General features: G+C 46.6%; 1 protein-coding gene across 49 annotated transcripts in view; it reads right to left on the reverse strand.

The window, feature by feature from the left end:
• The window catches only part of ABI3BP (ABI family member 3 binding protein), a 477114-nt gene that overhangs the window by 74910 nt on the left and 379007 nt on the right, over positions 1-23197 (reverse strand). For all 49 annotated transcript variants that reach the window (XM_030204105.1, XM_030204134.1, XM_030204107.1 and 46 more), the window contains 3 exons: positions 22276-22344; positions 19385-19594; positions 12809-12917 (listed from right to left, as the gene is read on the reverse strand). In XM_030204105.1, coding sequence (XP_030059965.1) covers positions 12809-12917; positions 19385-19594; positions 22276-22344 — 388 coding nt within the window. The remainder of the gene's footprint in view (positions 1-12808; positions 12918-19384; positions 19595-22275; positions 22345-23197) is intronic.

Here is a 23197-nt window from a genome sequence, read left to right on the forward strand (position 1 = left end):
TCCCACCGAGTTCCAGACTCCTCCCTCTCTCCAATTTCAACACCCTCCCTCCGCGTTACGGACCCTGGACCCCCCTGCCGTGACCCCCCTCGACCCCCCCTTCCCGACAGAAACACTCCCCCGCCGCCGTCACGTAACTCTGCTGACGGGGGAACCCAACCCCCGACAGCCGAAGTTCTCTTCTCGGCTGTGCCGGGGCTTTGCTTCATGAATGATCAGCTGTTCAAGTTTCTGTGCGTGCGTCTGACATCAGACGCACGCACAGAAACTTCAACAGATGATCATTCAGCAAGCAACACGCCGGCACAGGCGAAAACAGAACTTCGGCTGTTGGGGGTTGGGGTCCCCCGTCAGCACAGGTATGCGACTGCGGCGGGGGAGTGTTTTCTTCGGGAAGGGGGGGCAAGGGGGTCACGGCAGGGGGGGGGTCCAGGGGTCCGTAACACGGAGGGTGGTGTTGAAATCGGAGGGAGGGGGGAGTCTGGAACTCTGTGAGAGGGGCATGAGGGGGCCTTGAAATGGGTGGGTGGGAGGCCTGTGTATGTGGGTGGGTGGGAGGGAGGTCTTGAACTGGGAGGGAGGGAGGCAGGCCTTGAACTGGGAGGGAGGGAGGGAGGCCTTGAACAGGGAGGGAGGGAGGCCGGCCTTGAACTGGGAGGGAGGGTGGCTTTGAACTGGGAGGGAGGGTGGGAGGGGGGTCTGGAACTCGGAGGGGACAGAGCGAGACAGCGAGGGAGGGTGGGGGATTGCCTTGCTAGTGCCCGTTTCATTTCATAATGAAACAGGCCTTTTTTACTAGTTATATCATATTTTATATTATATCATGCATTTCTAAGGGCTACTCAAGGCAAGTTACAGTTAAAATAAATAAAGCATAGTGATACCATAACAGTGGCATAATAAAAGCAATTTCCACCTAACAGATTTTTTTGATATTTTACTGTAAGATCAGTATATCTTTCCTTATCTTATTTATCCTTTCCAGTGTTTTGACACCTGTATACATGTCTATAATTTATGTATTTTATAGAATGTCCTTTTTTCGCTATGCTCTACTATTACTAATTTATATTCCTTGACATGTTTTAAGCACACTTTTAAATGTATGCATATTGTATATTTCTTATGTTTTTTTACACATATTCTATACTGTTACGCTTGTACATATTCTTTATACATACAAATATCTGTGGTGAATTTTTGAATTTTTAATTTATTTTTAATTTATATTTCTATACATTTTCTATTGAATGCTCATGAATATACATGTTTTATCACAGTTTTATATATTATTTTTCTTTTATTATAGACTCCTGAGGTAGGCACGTTATATGCCGAAACATGGTGCCGTGTCCAGTCTTGAACTTGAGTCTTGAGCTTTGACGTTAATTTTATTGCATATTATTAGATGTTTAGTATTCTTATGTTATTGTGTATCATTTTATATACATTATATACGTATTCTAAGTAATACATTTTGATTGTATTATTCCTGAGGTTTGTCTAGCCTTCCTTTGTTCCCACCCCATTCAGACATCTGATCGGATATTCAGATTGGGTTCTACTGACTGAAACTCCCTTCTGTTCTCCATGTCCTCAAATTTATTCCAGTTAGGTTCATCTTTGAAAATGAACTCTATAGCCAATGGTGTAGCCCTGATGTGGTTTCTGGTGCATTATGATCCATAGAGGGGCATAATCGAATGAAAACGTCTATCTCCATGGGCGTTTATCTCCAAGAACGGGTCCGTGAAGGGGCGGACCGAACCGTATTTTGGGAAAAAATAGACGTCCATGTTTTATTCGACAATTTGTGAGCTGGGCGTTTTTGTTTTTCAGCGATAATGGAAAATGAAAGCGCCCAGCTCAAAAACGAATAAATCCAAGGCATTTGTTCGTGGGAGGGGCCAGGAGTCGTAGTGCACTGGTCCCCCTTACATGCCAGGACACCAACCGAGCACCCTAGGGGGCACTTTTACAAAAAAAAAAAAAGGTAAACGAGCTCCCAGGTGCATAGCACCCTTCCCTTGGGTGCTGAGCCCCCCAAATCCCCCTCAAAACCCACCGCCCACAAGTCTACACCATTACTATAACCCTAAGGGGTGAAGGGGGGCACCTACATGTGGGTACAGTGGGTTTGGGGGATGGTGTGGAGGGCTCCCATTTACCAGCACAAGTGTAACAGGTGTGGGGGGGGGATGGGCCTGGGTCTACCTGCCTGACGTCCACTGCACCCCCTAATAACTGCTCCAGTGACCTGCATACTGTTGCCAGGGAGGTGAGTATGACATTTGAGGGTGAACATAAAAAGTTGTGAAACGGCATATTTTTGTGGTGGGAGGGGGTTTGTGACCACTGGGGGAGTCAGGGGAGGTCATCCCCAACTCCCTCCAGTGGTCATCTGGTCATTTAGGGCACTTTTTGGGGCCCTATTTGTGGAAAAACAGGGTCCAGGAAAAGTGCCCTAAATTCTCGCTAAAAACGCATATTTTTTTTCCATTATCGGCGAAAGGTGCCTATCTCTGATCGGCCGATAACCACGCCCCAGTCCCGCCTTCACCACACCTTTGACACGCCCTCATCAACTTTGTCCGCATCTGCGACGGAGTGCAGTTGAAAACGTCCAAATTCGGCTTTCGATTATACCGCTTTATTCGTTTTTGTGAGATAAACGTCTATCTCCCGATTTGGGTCGCAATATAGGCGTTTTTCTTTTTCAATTATAAGCTGGAGAGTGTCTTTATGCACAGCAGCTATCCTTCCCCTGGAGCTGCACATCTGTTGGCTACCTCTTTACAGTATATACACCTTGTACTGGGCTAATTAGTACATAAGTACATAAGTATTGCCATACTGGGAAAGACCAAAGGTCCATCAAGCCCAGCATCCTGTTTCCAACATTGGCCACTCCCAAAAAAGTACAAAACATTCTATACTGCTTATCCCAGAAATAGTGGGTTTTCCCCAAGTCCATTTAATAATGGTCTACGGACTTTTTCTTTAGGAAGCTGTCCAAACCTTTTTAAACTCCGCTAAGCTAATCACCTTTAACACATTCTCTGGCAACGAATTCCAGAGTTTAATTACACGTTGAGTGAAGAAACATTTCCTCAGATTTGTTTTAAATTTACTACATTGTAGCTTCATCGTATGCCCCCTAGTCCTAGTATTTTTGGATAGTGTAAACAGATGCTTCACATCTACTCGTTAAACACCACTCATTATTTTATAGACCTCTATCATATCTCCTCTCAGCCACCTTTTCTCCAAGCTGAAAAGCCCTAGCCGCTTTAGCCTTTCCTCATAGGGAAGTCGTCCCATCCCCTTTATCATTTTTGTCGCCCTTCTCTGTACCTTTTCTAATTCCACTATATCTTTTTTTAAATTTTATTTATTAATTTCAATATAATTAACAAGCATGACTTGTTTATGAAATATAGCCAAAGAAAATATACCATCCAATTATTTAAACAAAAAGAAAAACATTAGTTAGCTTCCTCAGACCCCAATTCGAGATTGGAGGAACAAAGGAATAGAGAAGATTACAAAGTAGGAATAACATATTAAGGAAATATTCGCTGCATACTCCCAATAATTACTTATTAGATGTTATTTAAGTTGCTTTAAATCTAAAAAATGATTTTAACTGGTCTGGTGAATAGAAGACATACTTATTTAAGCCCAACTTAACATTGCATTTGCATGGATACGCAAGAAAAAAAGAACCCCCTATCTCCAATGTCCTCTTTCTCGTTGCCAGGAAAAGTTTTCTGTTTTGCTGGGTTTGCTTTGTAACGTCCGGGTATATCCATATCCTTTCCCCTCCAAAAGGGATAGTGGAATTTTTGAAGTAGTTTCTCATAATGACATTTAAGTCCTGCTCAAATACCAGAGAAACTGTGAGGGTCGCCCTGTCAGTACATTTATCCAAAGTTTGTTCTAATAGAGCAGAAATGTCCAAATTATCATTTGTTTGCTTCAAATCCAGTTTTTTCCCAACCTTCTCCATGGGATTCCCAATGTAGCAGTGGCGTAGCCACAGGTGGGCCTGGGTGGGCCAGGGCCCACCCACTTAGGGCTCAGGCCCACCCAACAGTAGCACACGTTTAGTAGTAGCTGGTGGGGATCCCAAGCTTCACCAGCTGAAGACTTCCTGCTGATGGTAACAAAAATGTTACTGTCCACAATACCAGCACCTACGCATGCTTGGTGGGGGGGGAGAACACTTGCTGCCCACCATAGCCGGTCGGTGACCCAACTGTTTGGGGAGGCTAAAGGGGGCGGGGTCAGGGGGGGGCTTATATCCATAACTGTCTGACAACACAGAGAAAAAGAAATAAGTGAAAGTGAAATAGTCACAATTAATACTGTAAACATTACACTGGGCAGCCCCTAATGGTAAAATTATGTATAATCATACCTGATAATTTTCTTTCCATTAATCATAGCTGATCAATCCATAGACTGGTGGGTTGTGTCCATCTACCAGCAGGTGGAGATAGAGAGCAAACTTTTGCCTCCCTATATGTGGTCATGTGCTGCCGGAAACTCCTCAGTATGTCGATATCAAAGCTCCATCCGCAGGACTCAGCACTTAGAGAATTACACCCACGAAGGGACACTCTGCCCAGCTCACCACCGCCGAAACGGGGGAGGGGAAATAACCCAGCTCATCCCCACACAAGTGGGGGAGGGGAATCCGTCCAGCTCATCCCCGCGGAGCGGGGGAGGGACACCACACCCGCCGATGCGGGGGGATCTGGCTTATCCTGCAACCGCAACCGCGGGAGGAGCTGACTGCCCCGAACACCGCCGAAGCGGGAGGGGTACAAAACTGCCCTACAGCCGCACGAAGCGGGAGGGAGTGCCGGCAGAATTTTAAGTCTCAATCCAGCCCCGTAAAACGGAGGGGAGAGGAATGCAGCAGCTCACTGTAACACAAACTCGTCTTAACTCTTGAAGAATCCAAGTGAAAAAACTTGAACACGAAGTCTTTCTGAAGGAACTGAAGACTGAACTTGAACCTGAAATGCAACCAGAATAAAAACAGTACAGATATCTGGGAGGGGCTATGGATTGATCAGCTATGATTAATGGAAAGAAAATTATCAGGTATGATTATACATAATTTTACCTTCCATATCATCAAGCTGATCAATCCATAGACTGGTGGGATGTACCGAAGCAGTACTCACCCAGGGCGGGACATAGAAATCCCTGACCGCAACACTGAAGCTCCAAACCGGGCCTCCGCCCGAGCAGCCACAGTCAAGCGGTAATGCTTGGAGAATGTATGGGCCGAAGCCCAAGTTGCCGCCTTGCATATCTCTTCCAAGGATACGGAACCGGCCTCTGCCATCGAGGCCGCTTGAGCTCTTGTGGAGTGAGCCTTCAGCTGGATAGGCGGCACCTTCCCCGCGGCCACATAAGCCGCTGCAATGGCTTCCTTGACCCATCTTGCCACTGTAGGCTTAGCAGCCTGCAGATCCCTACGAGGACCTGCATACAGGACAAACAGATGATCCGATTTCCGGAAATCATTGGTCACTTCCAAGTATCTGATGATGACCCGTCTCACATCCAGATATTTAAGAGCAGAGTACTCCTCTGGGTAGTCCTCCCTACGAAAGGAAGGGAGACAGAGCTGCTGATTCACATGGAAGCGAGAAACAATCTTGGGCAGAAAGGAAGGCACTGTGCGAATAGTCACTCCTGCCTCAGTGAACTGCAGAAAAGGCTCTCGACATGAGAGCGCCTGGAGCTCGGAAACTCTTCTGGCTGAAGTGATAGCCACCAAAAAGACTGCTTTCAACGTCAGGTCTTTCAGAGATGCCCTTGACAAGGGTTCAAATGGCGGCTTCTGCAATGCTCTTAGCACCAGGTTGAGATTCCACGCAGGCACCACTGAGTGCAGAGGAGGGCGCAGGTGATTAACTCCCTTGAGAAAGCGCACCACATCTGGCTGCGAAGCCAGGGAAGCACCCTTCAGGCGGCCCCTGAAGCAAGCCAGAGCCGCTACCTGGACTTTAAGGGAACTGAGCGACAGGCCTTTGTCCAGACCTTCTTGCAGGAACGCCAACACTGAAGAAATTGGAGCAGAGAAAGGAGAAAGAGAGCCTGCTTCACACCACGCTGCAAAGATACGCCAAACCCTGGCGTAAGCAGTAGAAGTAGAGCGCTTCCTCGCTCTCAACATAGTGGCGATGACCTTGTCTGAGAAGCCCTTCTTCCTCAGACGTTGCCGCTCAATAGCCAGGCCGTAAGACCAAAGGGGGAGGGATCCTCCATCACCACGGGACCCTGATGTAACAGGCCCTGCTCCACTGGCAGCCGCAGAGGATCGTCGACTGAGAGCCTGATCAAGTCCGCATACCAGGGACGTCTGGGCCAATCCGGACCCACCAGGATTATCCTGCCGGGATGCTTTGCCACCCGGTCTAGCACCCTGCCCAACATGGGCCAGGGCGGGAACACATAGAGAAGCTCTTGCGTCGGCCATTGTTGGAGAAGAGCATCTACTCCCAGGGATCGAGGGTCCCGTCCTCTGCTGAAGAAGCGCGGCACTTGGCAATTGGCCGATGACGCCATCAGATCTAGGCTCGGCTGGCCCCAGCGCTTCGTGATGTCCAAGAACGCCTGAGCAGATAGCTGCCACTCTCCGGGCTCCAAGGTATGGCGACTGAGAAAGTCCGCCTTGACATTCATGACTCCGGCAATGTGGGCCGCTGACAGCTGCTCCAGGTTCGCTTCCGCCCACTGGCATAGACTCATAGCCTCCTTGGCTAGAGGGGCGCTCTTGGTACCTCCCTGGCGGTTGACATAGGCCACAGCCGTGGCATTGTCCGACAGAACCCGTACAGGCTTCAACACCAGTAACGGGATGAACTCCAAAAGCGCCAACCGAATGGCTCTGAGTTCCAGGAGGTTGATAGACCACTTTGCTTCTGCAGGAGACCAGAGCCCCTGCGCTGTCCTTCCCAAGCAGTGGGCTCCCCAGCCCGACAACGAGGCGTCCGTCGTGACGACAATCCACTCTGGGGTCACCAGAGGCATTCCCGCAGACAACTTGTCTGCCTGCATCCACCAGCTCAGCGCATTGCGCACTGCTGGGTCCAAGGGAAGGCGCACAGCATAATCCTCCGACATCGGAGTCCAGCGCTGTAGCAAAGAGTGTTGAAGTGGTCTCATATGAGCCCTGGCCCAGGGCACAACTTCCATCGTGGCCGTCATAGAGCCCAACAGCTGCACATAGTCCCAAGCCCGAAGGGGAGAGGCTACTAGGAACTGGTCCACCTGAGCCTGAAGTTTGACAATCCGATTGTCCGGCAGGAACACTCTGCCCACTTGGGTGTCGAATCGAACTCCCAGGTACTCCAGGGACTGAGTCGGGCGCAGCTGGCTCTTCTCCCAGTTGATGATCCATCCCAGGGAGCTCAAAAGAGCAACTACCCGGTCCACAGCTTTGCCGCACTCTGCATAAGAGGGGGCTCGGATCAACCAGTCGTCCAGATAAGGATGGACTTGTACTCCTTCCTTTCGCAGGAAGGCCGCTATGACCACCATTACTTTGGAAAAGGTCCGCGGAGCAGTAGCCAACCCGAACGGGAGGGCTCTGAACTGGAAGTGTCGGCCCAGGACTGCAAAACGCAGAAAGCGCTGATGAGGAGGCCAGATGGGAATATGCAGGTACGCTTCCTTGATGTCCAAGGATGCCAGGTACTCCCCTGCCTTCACTGCCGCTATAACAGAGCGGAGAGTCTCCATGCGAAAGTGCCGCAGTTTCAAGGCCCGATTGACCCCTTTGAGGTCGAGGATAGGCCGGACAGAACCTCCTTTCTTTGGTACCACAAAGTAAATGGAGTAACGCCCCTTGCCAAGCTGACTTTCTGGCACCGGAACGACCGCACCCAGGCGGATCAGATTGTCCAAAGTCTGCTGCACTGCCACAGCTTTGACCGGAGACTTGCAGGGAGAGAGTACAAACCCGTCTCTTAAGGGTCGGCAGAACTCTAGCTTGTAGCCGTCTCTGATGACTTCCAGCACCCAAGCGTCTGAAGTTATTGTGGTCCACTCGCCCAGAAACGAGGACAGCCGTCCTCCAATCTGCACTGGGGCGTGGACCAAGACCCCGTCATTGGGTACGAGACCCTGGGGGAGGACCGGAGGGAGCACCTCCGGGACGGCGGTCTCTGCGAAAGGAACGCTGCTTGGGGGAGAAATGCCTCTTAAAGGAAGAGGGGGCAGAAGAACCCGACCTGCCCGGGCGGTACCGACGGGCTTCCTGAAAGCGTCCTCTGGAGGTACCGGGACGAGCACTAGCCCGAGCCCTGACCTCTGGTAACTTCTTGCCCTTAGACGTGCCGAGATCGGTCACGATTTTGTCCAGCTCGACCCCAAAGAGCAGCCTGCCTTTAAAAGGCAATCTAGCCAGGCGGGATTTAGAGGCGTGGTCAGCAGACCAATGTTTCAGCCAAAGCCACCGCCGCGCAGAGACTGTCTGAGCCATGCCTTTAGCTGAGGCTCTCAAGACATCATACAGCAAGTCTGCCAAATAGGCTAAGCCCGATTCCAGGGCTGGCCAATCATCCCTCAAGGAATGATCCGAGGGGGAAGCCCGCTGCACCATAGTCAGGCACGCCCTGGCCACATAGGAGCCACAAACTGAGGCCTGCAAACTTAAAGCAGCCGCCTCAAAGGACGACCTTAAGGCCGCCTCCAATCTCCTGTCTTGGGCGTCCTTTAGGGCCGTGCCACCTTCCACCGGCAATGCCGTTTTCTTAGTCACCGCAGTGATTAAAGAATCCACGGTAGGCCACAGATAGGCCTCACGTTCACTCACAGCCAAAGGATAGAGGCGGGACATAGCCCTAGCCACTTTAAGGCTCGCTTCTGGGACATCCCATTGAGCCGAAATTAAGGTGTGCATGGCATCATGCACGTGGAAGGTTCTAGGCGGGCGCTTCGTCCCCAGCATAATGGCAGAGCCAACAGGGGCTGAGGGAGAGACGTCCTCCGGAGAGGAAATCTTCAAAGTGTCCATGGCCTGTAACAACAGGTTGGGCAAATCCTCTGGGCGAAAAAGCCGCGCTGCAGAGGGGTCATCCGCTCCATCCGAGCGGGGATCCGTCTCCTCCAAGGAATCCGCAAAGGACCGTTGGGAGACCTCAGACACGCTGCCCTCATCTACATCGGAGGAGACAAATTCCTCCAAGGCCTGGGAATCAACCCGAGGACGTTTACCTCTGGGAACCTCAACCTCTTTACCAGAGGAGGGAGCGGGGGCAGCGTTGTGCATGAGGAAGGCCCGATGCAGCAGCAAAACAAATTCGGGGGAGAAACCCCCCAGACTGTGCACTTCCGCAGCCTGGGCAACAGCCCTAGGCGCTCTCTCAACCGGCGCTCGCAACAGCGGGGGAGAGACATGCTGCGCATCCAAAATGGCGTCCGGCGCGAAACTCCGCGAAGGAGCCGCGCGGGAAGAACGGCTCTTAACTTTAGCCGCTTCTGTGCCGTCGCCCAAATTAAGGGCGTTCATGGCATTAATGTCTCCAACCTCAAGGGCGGCCCAAGAAGAAGCCGTCCGAGCCGCATGGCCGGCCAAAATGGCGGAGGCGAGGAGCGGGGGATGGGCGTTTATGGCGGGAAAAACCGCCACGCCGGAGGAAGGACCGGGACATTCATCGGTCACGAAACTGCCACCCAACAAGGGCGAATCAGGCTTTAAGACCCCCGCATCCCCTCTAGAAGCGCTCAAGCGACCCGGGGAGCGACCCTTTGCGCCCTCGCCCTCCGACGCCATGTGCCACGAGGAGAAGAATCGGGGAACCCCCGCCCACTATAAAAAGGTAAAATTACCTGCTGTCCGCTCCGAGTTGTAACGACCTGGTGTCCCAGTGAGTAGCTGCAATAGACGCTTAAATAAACGTCGAAATAAACGCCTTTAAAGACGTTTAAAATTTTTTTTTTTTTTTTTTTTTTTTTTTTCAACGGAGCCAGCGGGAGGGGGGAGAAAAGGAGGGACCTGGCACCACCAGGTTTGCACTTGCTCAAGAAGAGCCCTCAACCCCAGGCACTCAACAAAACCTAAAAATTAGGCTTGGAGGCCTAGCCAGAGCTGCTGCTGCTGTGTGTGACCACCACCTGCTGAGATAGAGAACATACTGAGGAGTTTCCGGCAGCACATGACCACATATAGGGAGGCAAAAGTTTGCTCTCTATCTCCACCTGCTGGTAGATGGACACAACCCACCAGTCTATGGATTGATCAGCTTGATGATATGGAAACACCAATTACCACCTATAGGAAAACACAGATTATCAACAATATGAAACAAGGAATCATATCACAATTCCTCATGTACAGCCACAAAACAATCTTTTAGGGTGGATAGTGTTCACAATGAGCTCCTTTTATTAATGACCAGATAAAGATAAGAGTTTTCAATTTCAACTGACACTAATATGCAATGGGATGTACCCCTATCAACACTACACTGGCTACAATTTCCAAAACAACCCGCCTTACTTACATATACTGCTTGCAAAATCATTAGCAAACTTGCATGTAAATCGAAGTTAACTTGTTAAAGCTGATTTGAAACAACGCCCCAGAGATCTTAAAAACAAAACACCAACCTTCAAGAAAATAAACGTTTCTTAGAGCAAAGAGCATTTCGCAGAGCCGCATACGCGCTGCAGCATAGCTTGAGATCGGGAGCCAGAAGAGAAACATGAAGCGAGCCTCGGGGGTCAGCTGACAGAAAGCGAGCAGGCCTGGATGATGAAGGAGCAGGAGAAAGGGGTCAGACACTGAGCAGGGGCTGGGGGGGTTGGGGTGAGCGGTGGACACAGACCAAACAGGTGAAGGGAAAGGGGATGTCACACACCGACTAGGCCCCCGGACGCTGATTAGGCCTGCTGCACCTCTCTCCCTTTCCCCGAGACGCTGTAACAGGCAGAGTGGGACGGAACCCGGCACCCTTCACCACGCTCACTACAGGCCCGTGTCCCCAGCGAGAAGCTGATGGAAGGAGGTTCCCTTCCAGCAGAGATGGAACCGCTGCCGGAATCGCTAGGGAAGGAGGCTTAGGGAGATAGCGAGTCAGACAGGCAGGCAGTCAGTCAGCCTGTAAGAAAAGAAATGCGCGGTGGGGTGGGCGCCGGCGGGGAGCGGAAGATACAACAATTACGTTTTTAACAACTTTTCATTCATTCCATTCAACATGGTCCAGATCAAATTTAAATTTACCTCCGTTTTTTCCCCCGAGATAATCTTCTCAGGGCTCGGCCCCGACTGTTGCAGCTCGAGTCCCTCACTCGGCGCCTCTCCAACCACACTTCTGGTGGTGTATGGGGTCGCCCCTAGGGCTGCTGATGCTGCCGGACATGGAGGAAGCATCTGCGATGGAGGAGACAGGGAGGTTTCATCAACCGGTAGAGATTCCGCTTCTCCGGTTCGTTCCACTGCGGTACTACCTTCCCTTGGTAATTGGGAGATTGATGTCAAAAATCGATCCAAACTTAGCTGGGTTGGTGTTGAGGTAGCAGAGGGCGAGGGAACCCTCTTCACAGCCCCTTTTCTCTTTGTATTCGGCATTTTAAAAGAGGAAAATCGCTTTGCCCAGGTAAGCTGGAACGCTGTTACAACAGCTCTATGCAGCGGCAGCCATCTTGTTCCTCTCCATTCCACTATATCTTTTTTGAGATGCGGCAACCAGAATTGAACACAATATTTGAGCTGCGGTTGCACCATGGAGCGATACAAAGGCATTATAACATCCTCACTTTTGTTTCCATTCCTTTCCTAATAATACCTAACATTCTATTTGCTTTCTTAGCCACAACAGCACACTGAGCAGAAGGTTTCAACGCATCATCAACGACGACACCTAGATCCCTTTCTTGGTCTGTGACTCCTAACGTGGAACCTTGCATGACGTAGCTATAATTAGGGTTCCTCTTTCCCACATGCATCACTTTGCACTTGCTCACATTAAGCGTCATCTGCCATTTAGATGCCCAGGCTCGTAAGGTCCTCTTGTAATTTTTCACAATCCTCCCGTGATTTAACGACTTTGAATAACTTTGTGTCATCAGCAAATTTACTTACCTCACTAGTTACTCCCATCTCTAGGTCATTTATAAATATGTTAAAAAGCAGCGGTCCCAGCACAGACTCCTGGGGAACCCCGCTAACTACCCTTCTCCATTGAGAATACTGATCATTTAACCCTACTCTCTGTTTTCTATCTTTTAACCAGTTTTTAATCCACAATAGAACACTACCTCCTATCCCATGACTCTCCCATTTCCTCTGGAGTCTTTCATGAGGTACTTTGTCAAACGCCTTCTGAAAATCCAGATACACAATATCAACCGGCTCACCTTTATCCACATGTTTGTTCACCCCTTCAAAGAAATGTAGTAGATTGGTGAGGCAAGATTTCCCTTCACTAAATGTAGTTGGAGACCACGAAAATGAAAGATACAGAAATATTTCCAATCATTTTGGGTGCCACAGGCTAGACTAAAATGAATTTTCAAGCACAAGTACTACTGTGAGTGTTAGCAGTAAATTTGACTGAAACCATACTCCACATACCCTGGTTTAGGAGTGAGCTTCATTAATGTCATGGTATGTGTAAAATAAACCCATTTGGAGACATAACCCCTGAGTAAAATGGTTAGTGCTTGGAAGTTTAGTAGCCTGTTACATCTTCCCTTGTATGAACACATTTAAAAATAAAATATGGTTGAGAACCCAGTGAACAGCAGACAGAATGATCTTGTAACTTGTCATACACTTTACCTTGTATCGGGTTTTAGGTTTTCTACTGTCGAATATGTCTGATTTGTAGTTAATATGGATTGATCATGTCCAGTAGTTCCCCCGTTTTCTCTTGATATAACCTCGTATTCTGAAAAGTTGAAAATATATCATCTTAGTAAAGGTGCTCATATGTTTTCTCTTTAGAGCAGCGGCAGTGGCTAAATTCCTCAAAACATCAGCTTGCCTGTTAATGCTTGTTGTTTCTTATTCCTGAGTTTCCTTTCCTTTTCTGAATTTTTGCATGCACTAAAATGCAGAAATGAAATGAAAATATAAACAGTAGATAAAACAAACAAACAAACAAACAAACAAACAAAGAAACAACAACAAAAAAAACAAACACAAGGAAAGTTTACTCCATGCACATCTATGACCAGCTGTTCTCCTTCCACTGATCAGAGTGGCAGTCACAGCCCTAAAGAAAGGCATTGACTGGGGGAAAGGGGGGAAGTTAACCTTCACAGTGGCAGTTATAACTCTAAACAAAGGCTGTCAGGGGGTGGGGTTACCTGCACAGTCACAACCCTAAAGAAGGTAGGGGGAGGGGTTACCTGCACTGTGAGAGTTACAACTCTAAACAAAGGTTGGGTGGGGGAGGGGGTTACCTGCACAGAGTGCAATCACAACCCTAATGGAAGGCATAGTGAGAGGGGAGTAACCTGAAAACAGTGGCAGTTACAACTCTAAGCAGATTGGACGGGCTCTTTTGGTCTTTTATCTGTGTTATCCACTAAGTTGCTATGCTATTGAGTTCAATAAAATAAGGTTTTGGGTACAACTTAATTGTTGATCTTCACTTCTACATACAGTAGAAATACAAATCTCAACCCTAAATTCAAGTCAGGGAATTAAAGCAAACTATGGGAATCATTCCAACCACTATCAACTGAAGACGTAAAATCACTACTACTAAAATGTTCATGCTCGCATTGCTACCGAGACCATTGTCCAGAATTCCTGTTCCAAACTACCTGAGCAGAAGTAGTTCATTGGCTAATAGACTGCTTGAATGGGCTACTAGATTGTGGCTCTCTTCCTTCAGATATGGGCAAAATTGTCCTCAAACCACTTCTAAAGGGATCAGGGTTAGACTCCGCCTCTACTGCAAATTACTGCCCAGTGGCAAATATACCACTCTTTACAAAAATGCTTGAATCATATGTAAGTAAACAATTCTCCAAATATCTGGACACTTTCTCCACTCTACACCAGTCCCAATTCGGATTCAGATCCACACACAACACCGAAACCCTGCTCTTAGCACTAACAATGTATGCCAAACAATACCTATGCAAGGGAGATCAGGTGCTTCTACTTCAGTTTGACATCTCAGCAGCGTTTGATGCAGTGAATCACATAATGCTACTAGACTGTCTGAATCAGATTGGAATTACCGGCCAAGTCTTCAAATGGTTCAACGAATTCCTCTCAAACCGAAGCTACTCAGTTAAACAAAACAATAACCTTTCCAAATACTGGACTCCAAAATGCTGGGTTCCCCAAGGGTCCCTGCTCTCTCCCATCCTGTTCAACTTCTTCATGTCTTCTTTTAGCTCTATTCACCTGGGATCAGGAGAACTACTACTGTCATACATGGATGACATCATGCTCCTCCTACCTCCGACATCCTTGCACCACGACCCAACCCAATCAGTAACAATCGGGATGAACTCTATCCAGACTTGGGCCCTAGCAAACAAACTGAACTTGAATACTTAAAAGACGAAGATTCTCTGGTTCCGGAATCAAGGAACGGAGGTCCCATCTTCAATAACACTACCCAACAACACCACCTTCCCAGTTGAATCAGAAGCAAGGCTGCTTGGAGTCGTTCTTGATTCCTCCCTATCACTCACATCCCATATCAACCAGCTATGGAAGAAAACAATGTTTAAAATGAGACAGCTTCATCTAGTCAGGTCATTCTTTGATCAAAATCTTTTGAGATACTGGTACAAATGCTTATCCTACTGCAATGCTCTATTTCTTGGCATTAGGAGCAAAGACAAAAAAAAAACCTACAGATCATACAGAACACAGTGGCAAGACTAATCTTCAAACTGAACAGATACACCAATGTCTCACCTTATCTTGCAAAACTACACTGGCTACCAATAGCTGAAAGAACTAAGTTTAAAGTTGCCTGTCTAGTCTTTCAGATTCTTCGAGGTGCTACCTCTGAACTCCTGATCAACATCTCATCTATTTGCATTGTTCACTCCAACAGACTAGAAGAACAAATGATCATAGCCCCACCGTTTCTCAAGGGAATCTGATCTCAGAAGATCTTTATCTCGTTCTTCTCAGTGGCAGGGATCACATTATGGAACTCATTCCCTCTGGCTATCAGAACAGAGTATAACTACCTCAGCTTCCAAAAGAAGCTAAAAACCTTCTTCTTCCCAAAGGCTGCTACATAATACTTACCAATCACCGATCCCCAAATAAACTTTAGAAATAATGAATTTAACATAGACTATAATAACACTGCATAACATCATATCATTCCAATAAGAATTGTATTTACACATTAGCCTACTTATAAAAATGTAACTGTTGTTCTACTAATGTTGTAAACCGCACTGAACCCTAGTCAGGGTATAAGACCAAAATTGAATTGAATTGAAATCTATATCAGAAGGATGGTTAGCCACAAGATACAGCTTTTTCTGGTCCCAGATAAGTGTGGAAGTCCAAAGTCCAACAAAATATAAACTCAATAAATGTAATGATTTTCTTCTTGCTATTTTAGTTGTATACTTAAGTTTACAAAGGCTAGAATTCATTGAAATATATTATGCTGATGAGCAAAATACTGCCCTATGTGGTGTTCTGCACCATGAGGGTAATTCTGTAGCAGGTGCCTACCAAAGGTGTTGGTTATGGTGCCTATTTCAAGCCTATTCTTTACAGAACACTAGCACAAGTGACCAAAAGTGCGCTTAAATATAAGGAGCATTTCTTTATACCAGCACTACAGCTGTGTAAATGCCAAGCCTAGGTGCATGCTAGAACATGAATAAATGATCATATTCAGTGATTCATATGTGCCCCGTACACTCTGCCCTAATGCCACCAATATGCACACCGATTGACAAACTAGGTGCTATCAAGTCATGGCATGTACATTTCCACTGTAGGAGCTCAGTAATGTATGTAAGTGGTCACTTAATCTTATTTATTAATTTGGATTTTGCTCACACCTTTTTCTGTAGAAGCTCAAGGTGAGTTACATTCAGGTATACTAGGTATTTCCTTGTCCCTGGAGGGTTCAAAGTCTAATATTTCTACCTGAGGCAATGGAGGGTTAAGTGACTTGATCAAGATCACAAGAAGCAGTAGTAAGGTTTGAACCAGGTGCCCCTGGGTACCAAGCATGGTGCTCTAACCATCAGGCTACTTCTCCACTGTATTAAGTAGCTAGAATAGCACCATTTACATGCCTTCTTGCCAGCTAGAGCGCTCCTTGGGCAAGTCACTTAAACCCTTCATTGCCTCAGGTACAAACTTAGAGTGTGAGCCCTCCAGAGACAGGGAAATACTCAGTGTACCTGAATGTAACTCACCTTGAGCTGCTACCGTTGAAGCCGACTCTGTGGGTGCTTGAACACTCCCAATATTGAGAAAATTCCTTGTATGTGTCCATGGAGGGGTCATTTCCATTGGGCTTAGCACCCCCAATAATTTTGAAAAGTTGGCTCCTATGCTGCTACTGAAAAAGGTGTAAGCAAAATCCAAATAAAATAAAAAAAAATAAATGTGCACACAGGCCTTTATCCTGTGACAGGAACATTTTTCTTTATGAAGGCCAAGACTTATTTAGATAGTTTGCCCGCTGGTAAGCCTTAATGGAAATGAAGTCGGCATAAGGTTTAATAAAGGAACAAATAATACGTTGTACTGTTCTCCTTCAACATATCTGGTGTCCAAATGCAAAATAAGATGAATTGGAAAATCTCTACAAAAGACTTCCAAGATATTTAAAAAAATCTATTTTTCTACACTTTAGCTGTAGCCAAGGCAGTGGTAAAATACACTACAGAGGCCAACATGAAGTAATGCTTGACTGCCTGACACCCTTATTTTTAAAGCTTGTTGAGAGTTGATTGTTTGAAAAAAAAATGTACCAAAAGGAGGCAGTTAAACAAATAAATTTAAATAGCAGATTAAAAGAGGTAGTTAACAAGGTTCAGTAAAAGGTGGGCTTTTACTACACCTTGATTTACTACTGGAGTCACTAACCTGTGGTAACTTATATGGAAAGAAGCCCATATATGGAAAACTTATCCCTAGTCATAGTGCTGTGGTAGTACCACCAGGGGCAGTGGCGTAGCAAGGGGGGGGGGGCAGGCGGGGCGGTCCGCCCCGGGTGTCAGCTCAGGGGGGGGGTGCTCCCTGCCAGCTCCCCCCTCAGCGAATTGGCCCCCCCCCGACCAGCTCCCGCACCCTACCTTTAAAAAGAATATCGGGAGGCGAGGCGCAGCGCCTCACGCCTGCCCTGCACGTAAAAGAAATGTGGACCGTCGGGTCTTCTCTCGCTCTATCTGTCCCGCCCTCTGCTGACGCAACTTCCTATTTCCGCAAGGGCGGGACAGACAGAGCGAGAGAAGGCCCGACGGTCCACATTTCTTTTACGTGCAGGGCAGGCACGAGGCGCTGCGCCTCGCCTCCTGATATTCTTTTTAAAGGTAGGGTGAGGGAGCTGGTCGGAGGGGGAGGGGGGTGTCATCGTGCTGCACTCGGGGGGGTGCAACAGTGAACCGCCCCGCCCCGGGTGGCAGCCCCCCTGCTACGCCACTGACCAGGGGTCAGAGGTACCATTTTGGTTCCTGATACCAGCAAGAGCAGGAGTGACTGTGGATTGCTCCTGCCCACCCACTAGACCAGGGCTGCCGAGGGCGGAGGTGGGGGGGGGGGGCAAAATTCTCCAGGCCCGACCTCCAAGGAGGGGCCTGGGCTTGGCACCAGCAAGCTTCTTCCTGCCTGCCTGCTTCTGGGTATGTCCTCTTCTGTGTGCTGCCCAGGATCCGGATGATTGCATTAGCACGATATCGCGTTAATGCAATCATCTGGTTCCTGACTAATGGCACGGACAGGAGGAGATGACAGACCGCGGGAGCAGGCAGGCAGGAAGAGGCTTGTTGGGCCCCCTCTTGGAGGCAGAGACAGAAAGTTAAGGGGTGGGCGGGAGGGAATGGCGGTGCACAGCAGTCCGGTTCTGCCTTGGGCCCAGCTGTGTCTCTTGGCAGTCCTGCACTAGACCCCAGGGAATGTTTCAGGTACTGGTGGGGGGAAGCCTTCAGGGGAGTGAGGAGGCTTTTGGGGGGGGGGCATTATTGACTTGAGGGCTTGATTTCTGGGTGCAAGGGGTCGCACCTTTAATGGCCCTTCAGGTGGAGGTGGCTACAACAGGGGCTTTCTGTGAGGGAGGGAAGGCACGCAGGAGTGCACAACTGTAAAGGTTGCTGACCCCTTTAAGAGACGGCCCAGAAGTATTGGGCTGTGGTTTGGCAGCTCAATGCTCCCAGGCAGTAAAATAACCTCAGCTAATTTTACAGGTGTTACTGCAGCTTGCAATGTGCAGCAGGTGCACACCTCAAAAAGCAGTATAGTTGTTCATTGTACAAACCTGAGGATCTGTCACTATGGTCATCAAATAAAGGGTAAAGGGGTGTGGATTTAATATACAGCCTTTCTGTGGTACAATCAAAGTGGTTTACATTATCTATCTATCTATCTATCTATCTATCTATCTATCTATCTATTGAATGTGCATTCACTGTCTACAAGTACTTTTTTTGTACCTGGGGCATAAGCAATTGAGGGGTCTTTTTACTAAGGTGCGCTGAAAAATGGCCTGTGGTAGTGTAGATGCATGTTTTGGGCGTACAGAGAATCATTTTTCAGTGCACCTGCAAAAAATGCCTTTTTAAAATTTTTGCTGAAAATGGATGTGTGGCAAAATGAAAATTGCTGCACATCTATTTTGGGTCTGAGACCTTACTGCCAGCCATTGACCTAGTGGTAAAGTCTCATGTGGTAACCGGGCAGTAATGACCGACACGCATCAAATGCCACTTGGCGTGCGCCCAATACACCGTCTGAAGATAAAAATTATTTTTCAGATGCACGTATCAGACGCGTGCCAAAAATGAAATTACCGCAAGAGCCACGCGGTAGCTGGGAGGTAACTCCATTTTGGCACACGTAGACACTTACGCGGCTTAGTAAAAGGGCCCCTAAGGTCTTTAACACATTGGGCCAGTGAAAGAAGGCACTCTTCTATGTACTGCTGTAAACAAATAGGGGAAAATTATACATCAAGTGTGGAATAAACATAAACATACATTTTATTGTCATGAATGTGTGAGCCCCTGGCTCCAAATCATAAGGAATGAGCAAGTTTGTCTTGGGTTTTCAACTCCTGTCTCAAAGCATTCTGGGACTGTTTCAATACAAAAAAGCTTTGAAAGACCCAAGGTAGACTCAGTTTATTCTCAGGACCTGGAGCCGAGTGTGTACGCCACAAGAAATGCAGTAGCAAGCAGAACTGACCAGTGACTGTGTCATTGTCCGGTTGTTCCCAGTCCAGTATGACAAAGGATGAGCAGCCTTCAACTGTCACAACGGTAAGATTGGAAGGCGGATTCTGTGGAGGGCTAGTGATGTCCTGATTGCTTGCCTGTTCAGCTGGGAAGTGCTTGAGTGATTCAGTAATGGAGCATGGTACACGATCATCTTTTCTAATATATTTAACATGAGAAGCTAGAAAGAAATCAATATCACAGAATTGTTAGGAAACCTCTAGAGTTATTTTTATATCTTAAGGTGAGCATCCAGAACAAAGAGGTTTTCTGTAAAACTCTGCTGAGATGGTATAGAAAATATTTTTCAGTCCTCTGTGGTTTTATATCATGTTTGCTTAATGAAAGAGCCCCTGGTTTATTATACATTAAATCATGACTTTTTCACAAGGCCTACTGTACAGAGGGTAGAGATCTATATGGTGGTCCCATTAAAATAAAAACAATTTAAAATGTTTTTACTTATTTACTTTATTTAACTCATCCATCTGAATCAATCCTTAAAATGGAGTACAGAATAAACACTAAGCACAATAAAACAGCATAAAGTAAATTAACATATCAAATAAAACTCCTCCATCAAAAGCAGATTACAAAACAACAAAACATAATTCAAGCTTAATAAATACAATCAACCCATTCAACCAACTAATAAACATCTGTAATATATTTGCAACAGGGCCAAAACGCCACATTTAAAAAGTAGAAATAAAAATCCATGAGGCCAAAATTCAGCAGCAGTTTATCGAGTTAAAGTTACCCGCAACTGGATATTGAATGACATATATAAGCAAGTCAGTGCTCTTAGATATCTGAATATCTTTCTCTGGATATGTTAGGTCTGCAGTATCTGTATCTGACTTATCCAGGTATCAGTCCCAGAAGCGTAGCCAGGTTAAGGGTGCAGGGGGAGCAGAGATCGGACTGCCGATGGCGCTGGCGCATAATTTAAACATGACAGGTTGCGTCAAAAATAGGTGCCGACACCATTGGCAGTCCGTTTGGGGGAGCAGCCAATTCCCTGGTGGCCCACCTAGCTACAGTTCTGACTAGTCCCCCTGATATTCAAAGCTATTTAACCGGTCAGACACGGCCGCTGACAAATAGCATTTTATCACCTAGCCTCTAATATTCAGCAACAGATAACCAACTGTCTCCACTAAATATTGTCAGTTAGTGCCTAGCACATAATCGACTATATCAAGTGACTTATCCGGTTAGACACTGATATTAATAGCAATAATTCTGAAATTCTTCTCTGTTAATATGATTGCCATAATATTCTTATGCACCTTATCTGTTATATATACTCTGATTCTCTATTCCATCAATGTGACTGTAGTTGTATTATATTGTAAGCCACATTGAGCCTGCAAATATGTGGGAAAATGTGGGATATAAATGCAGCAAAATAAATAAATATTCAGCTACTAACCGTATAAGTTTAGCGGTCAAATAGGACCACATAAATAGCTGTTCTGTCTTTAACTGCTAAAACGTTAACTGGCTAATGCTGAATATCGGCTTAGCTGGTTAAACTCCCCCCTCCCCCCCAAGATATTCACTGTTGTTTTGTGGAAACGACTTGGCATTGAATATCTGGGTTTAACACTGGTGGTGGACAGCAAAACAGCTGGATAAATATTAGGCCCAGTGTTACTTAACTGCTATCTGGTTTATTTATTTATTTAGATTTATTTACTGTCTTTTTGAATAAGTTCACCCAAGGCTAAATTTATATGGCTAGTTTAAATTCACCCTTCCATGTTTCTGACATCCCTTAATATGAACTGGATAATTCTGACCTAGCATTGAGATGTCCAGCCAAAAGTTATCCTTCTGCCAGGCCAGATGTTTTAAAGCTATTTGTATACATGACCTGGATAAGTCCAGTTGAATATTGATCCTCATGTTTTCAGGGACTGTGTAAAAGTCATGAGATTCCTCAAGAAATGTATATTCTGAGGTATTTTATTTCATAAAGAATAAATATAAGTCATTAACAAGGCTGATGCTAAGGAAAATAATCTTTAATAAATACAGTCAGGCAGTTACACATTTTCTGCCAGGCAGACCTATAACTTCCCTATCTGTGTATTTTCAAAAATGATATGGATATCATTGGGCCATTTAAATCATCACACAGCCAGATATTATCTGGGCCCAGCTTAGGGGAGGGGCAGAACAGTGATATTCAGTAGCTAAACTAGGCTGGATTAAAGCATAGGCAGTATAGACAACTGTATGTGGTGCCAAATGCCTTGATCCAGGCCTGGTGCAGTTGTACCTTAGATCTTCACAGCAGCCAGTAATGCTTCTCAATGGAGAAGCACTCCCCAGCATAGGGTTTTCCAGTACTTGCACGCTGACAGGCCTTGTGATGCTCCATCCCTTGCACAGGTTTCTATGATGGCAGGAAGCCTAGGCCCGAGGGGACAGGGCATTGCAGGGCTTGTCAGTGCATGAGTGCAGGAAGGACTGAAGTTGGAGTGTTGCTTAATGTAGAAACATTCCTGGCTGCTGCAGGAATCTAAGGTACAGCACAGAGGTAAGAGGGCACCATGAAAGGAAGACTCCAGGCAAGTTAGAGAGGTGGATCCATTCCCTCTGCTTTGTCTATAGGCACCGACAAATTAAATCTGGCCATGCGCAAAACAGATAAATTAGGTGTTTCGTTTAGGCCTGTGCAGATAGTGCCAGTATGGTCACTGCTCAGTATATACATTCGATGCCACTACCTACATGAAGAGTGGTGCTGAATATATATTAAATTAAGCACCAGAGATGGCACTTAATGTGATGATGGTGCTGGTTGAATATCGGCCCAATTATTTTTAGGGAACATGAAAAGCCTAATCTTACCTGTAAACCTTGATTTGCCCTGTGGATCAAGCTCTGACTTGGGTTTGGGATTGAAGATCGTATCATTAGCTGAAAAATACAAGAATTTCATGACTGAAGTAAAAGAAGCATTGACATCACATAGAGGATGTGATACAATGCCCTAGTTTCTATGTGCCTTCTAACGAAACAATAAAATAATTGCAACGTCTGCCATTCTTGTTTTCACTCTGACAGGAATTTGTCTGGAAAGCATAAAACCGAGACATGGTCAGTGCCAAAATCAAAGAATAAATAGACCCTAATTCATTTCTAGCATCCCAAGTCTCTTTTAGGGCCTGAAAAAAAATCTTGGTTTACCTTGCTGCATCTGAGTCATTGCTGCTCCTTACTTTTAAGTCCTAGAGAGACAGACCGGTTCTAGAGATGGGACTTCAGCAATATTATATGAGAAAACAAAGACTTCACCTAGAGTATATAGAAAATTCTAACAGTGCAGAGTATGAGAATGAAGTAGAGAAATACCTAAAATATTTTGTGATGCATATTTTCCTATGGCTTTTGCAACTGGGGAAGAAAGGCTGAAGCTGGCAGCTGGAGGTAGAGGGGTAAGAAAGGAGGAAGATAAAAATGGCAATGCTGTAAGTGGTCAGATGGTTGAAGTGGTGGAGGCACAGAAGGACTTTAGATAGGAAGAGGAGATAGTAGAAAAGATCTGGAGAGAACAGTGGTAAATCTGGGTCTCGGGGGAGGGGGCAAACTGCAGGAGGAAGGGGAGAGTTGGTTGGAAAGAGCATATAAAAATTGGGAGGAGAGGGGAAAGAAAGGGAGCATATGGAAGTTGGAGGGGAAAGAAGATAGAGTGAATACATTGAGGTTGGGGGGGAGGGGTGGGAGAGAACTAGAAAAGGTCATAGAAAATATGGAAGCATTCTGGAACATT

The sequence above is a fragment of the Microcaecilia unicolor genome, chromosome 5, assembly GCF_901765095.1.
Source record: "Microcaecilia unicolor chromosome 5, aMicUni1.1, whole genome shotgun sequence".
Taxonomy (NCBI): Eukaryota; Metazoa; Chordata; class Amphibia; order Gymnophiona; family Siphonopidae; genus Microcaecilia; species Microcaecilia unicolor.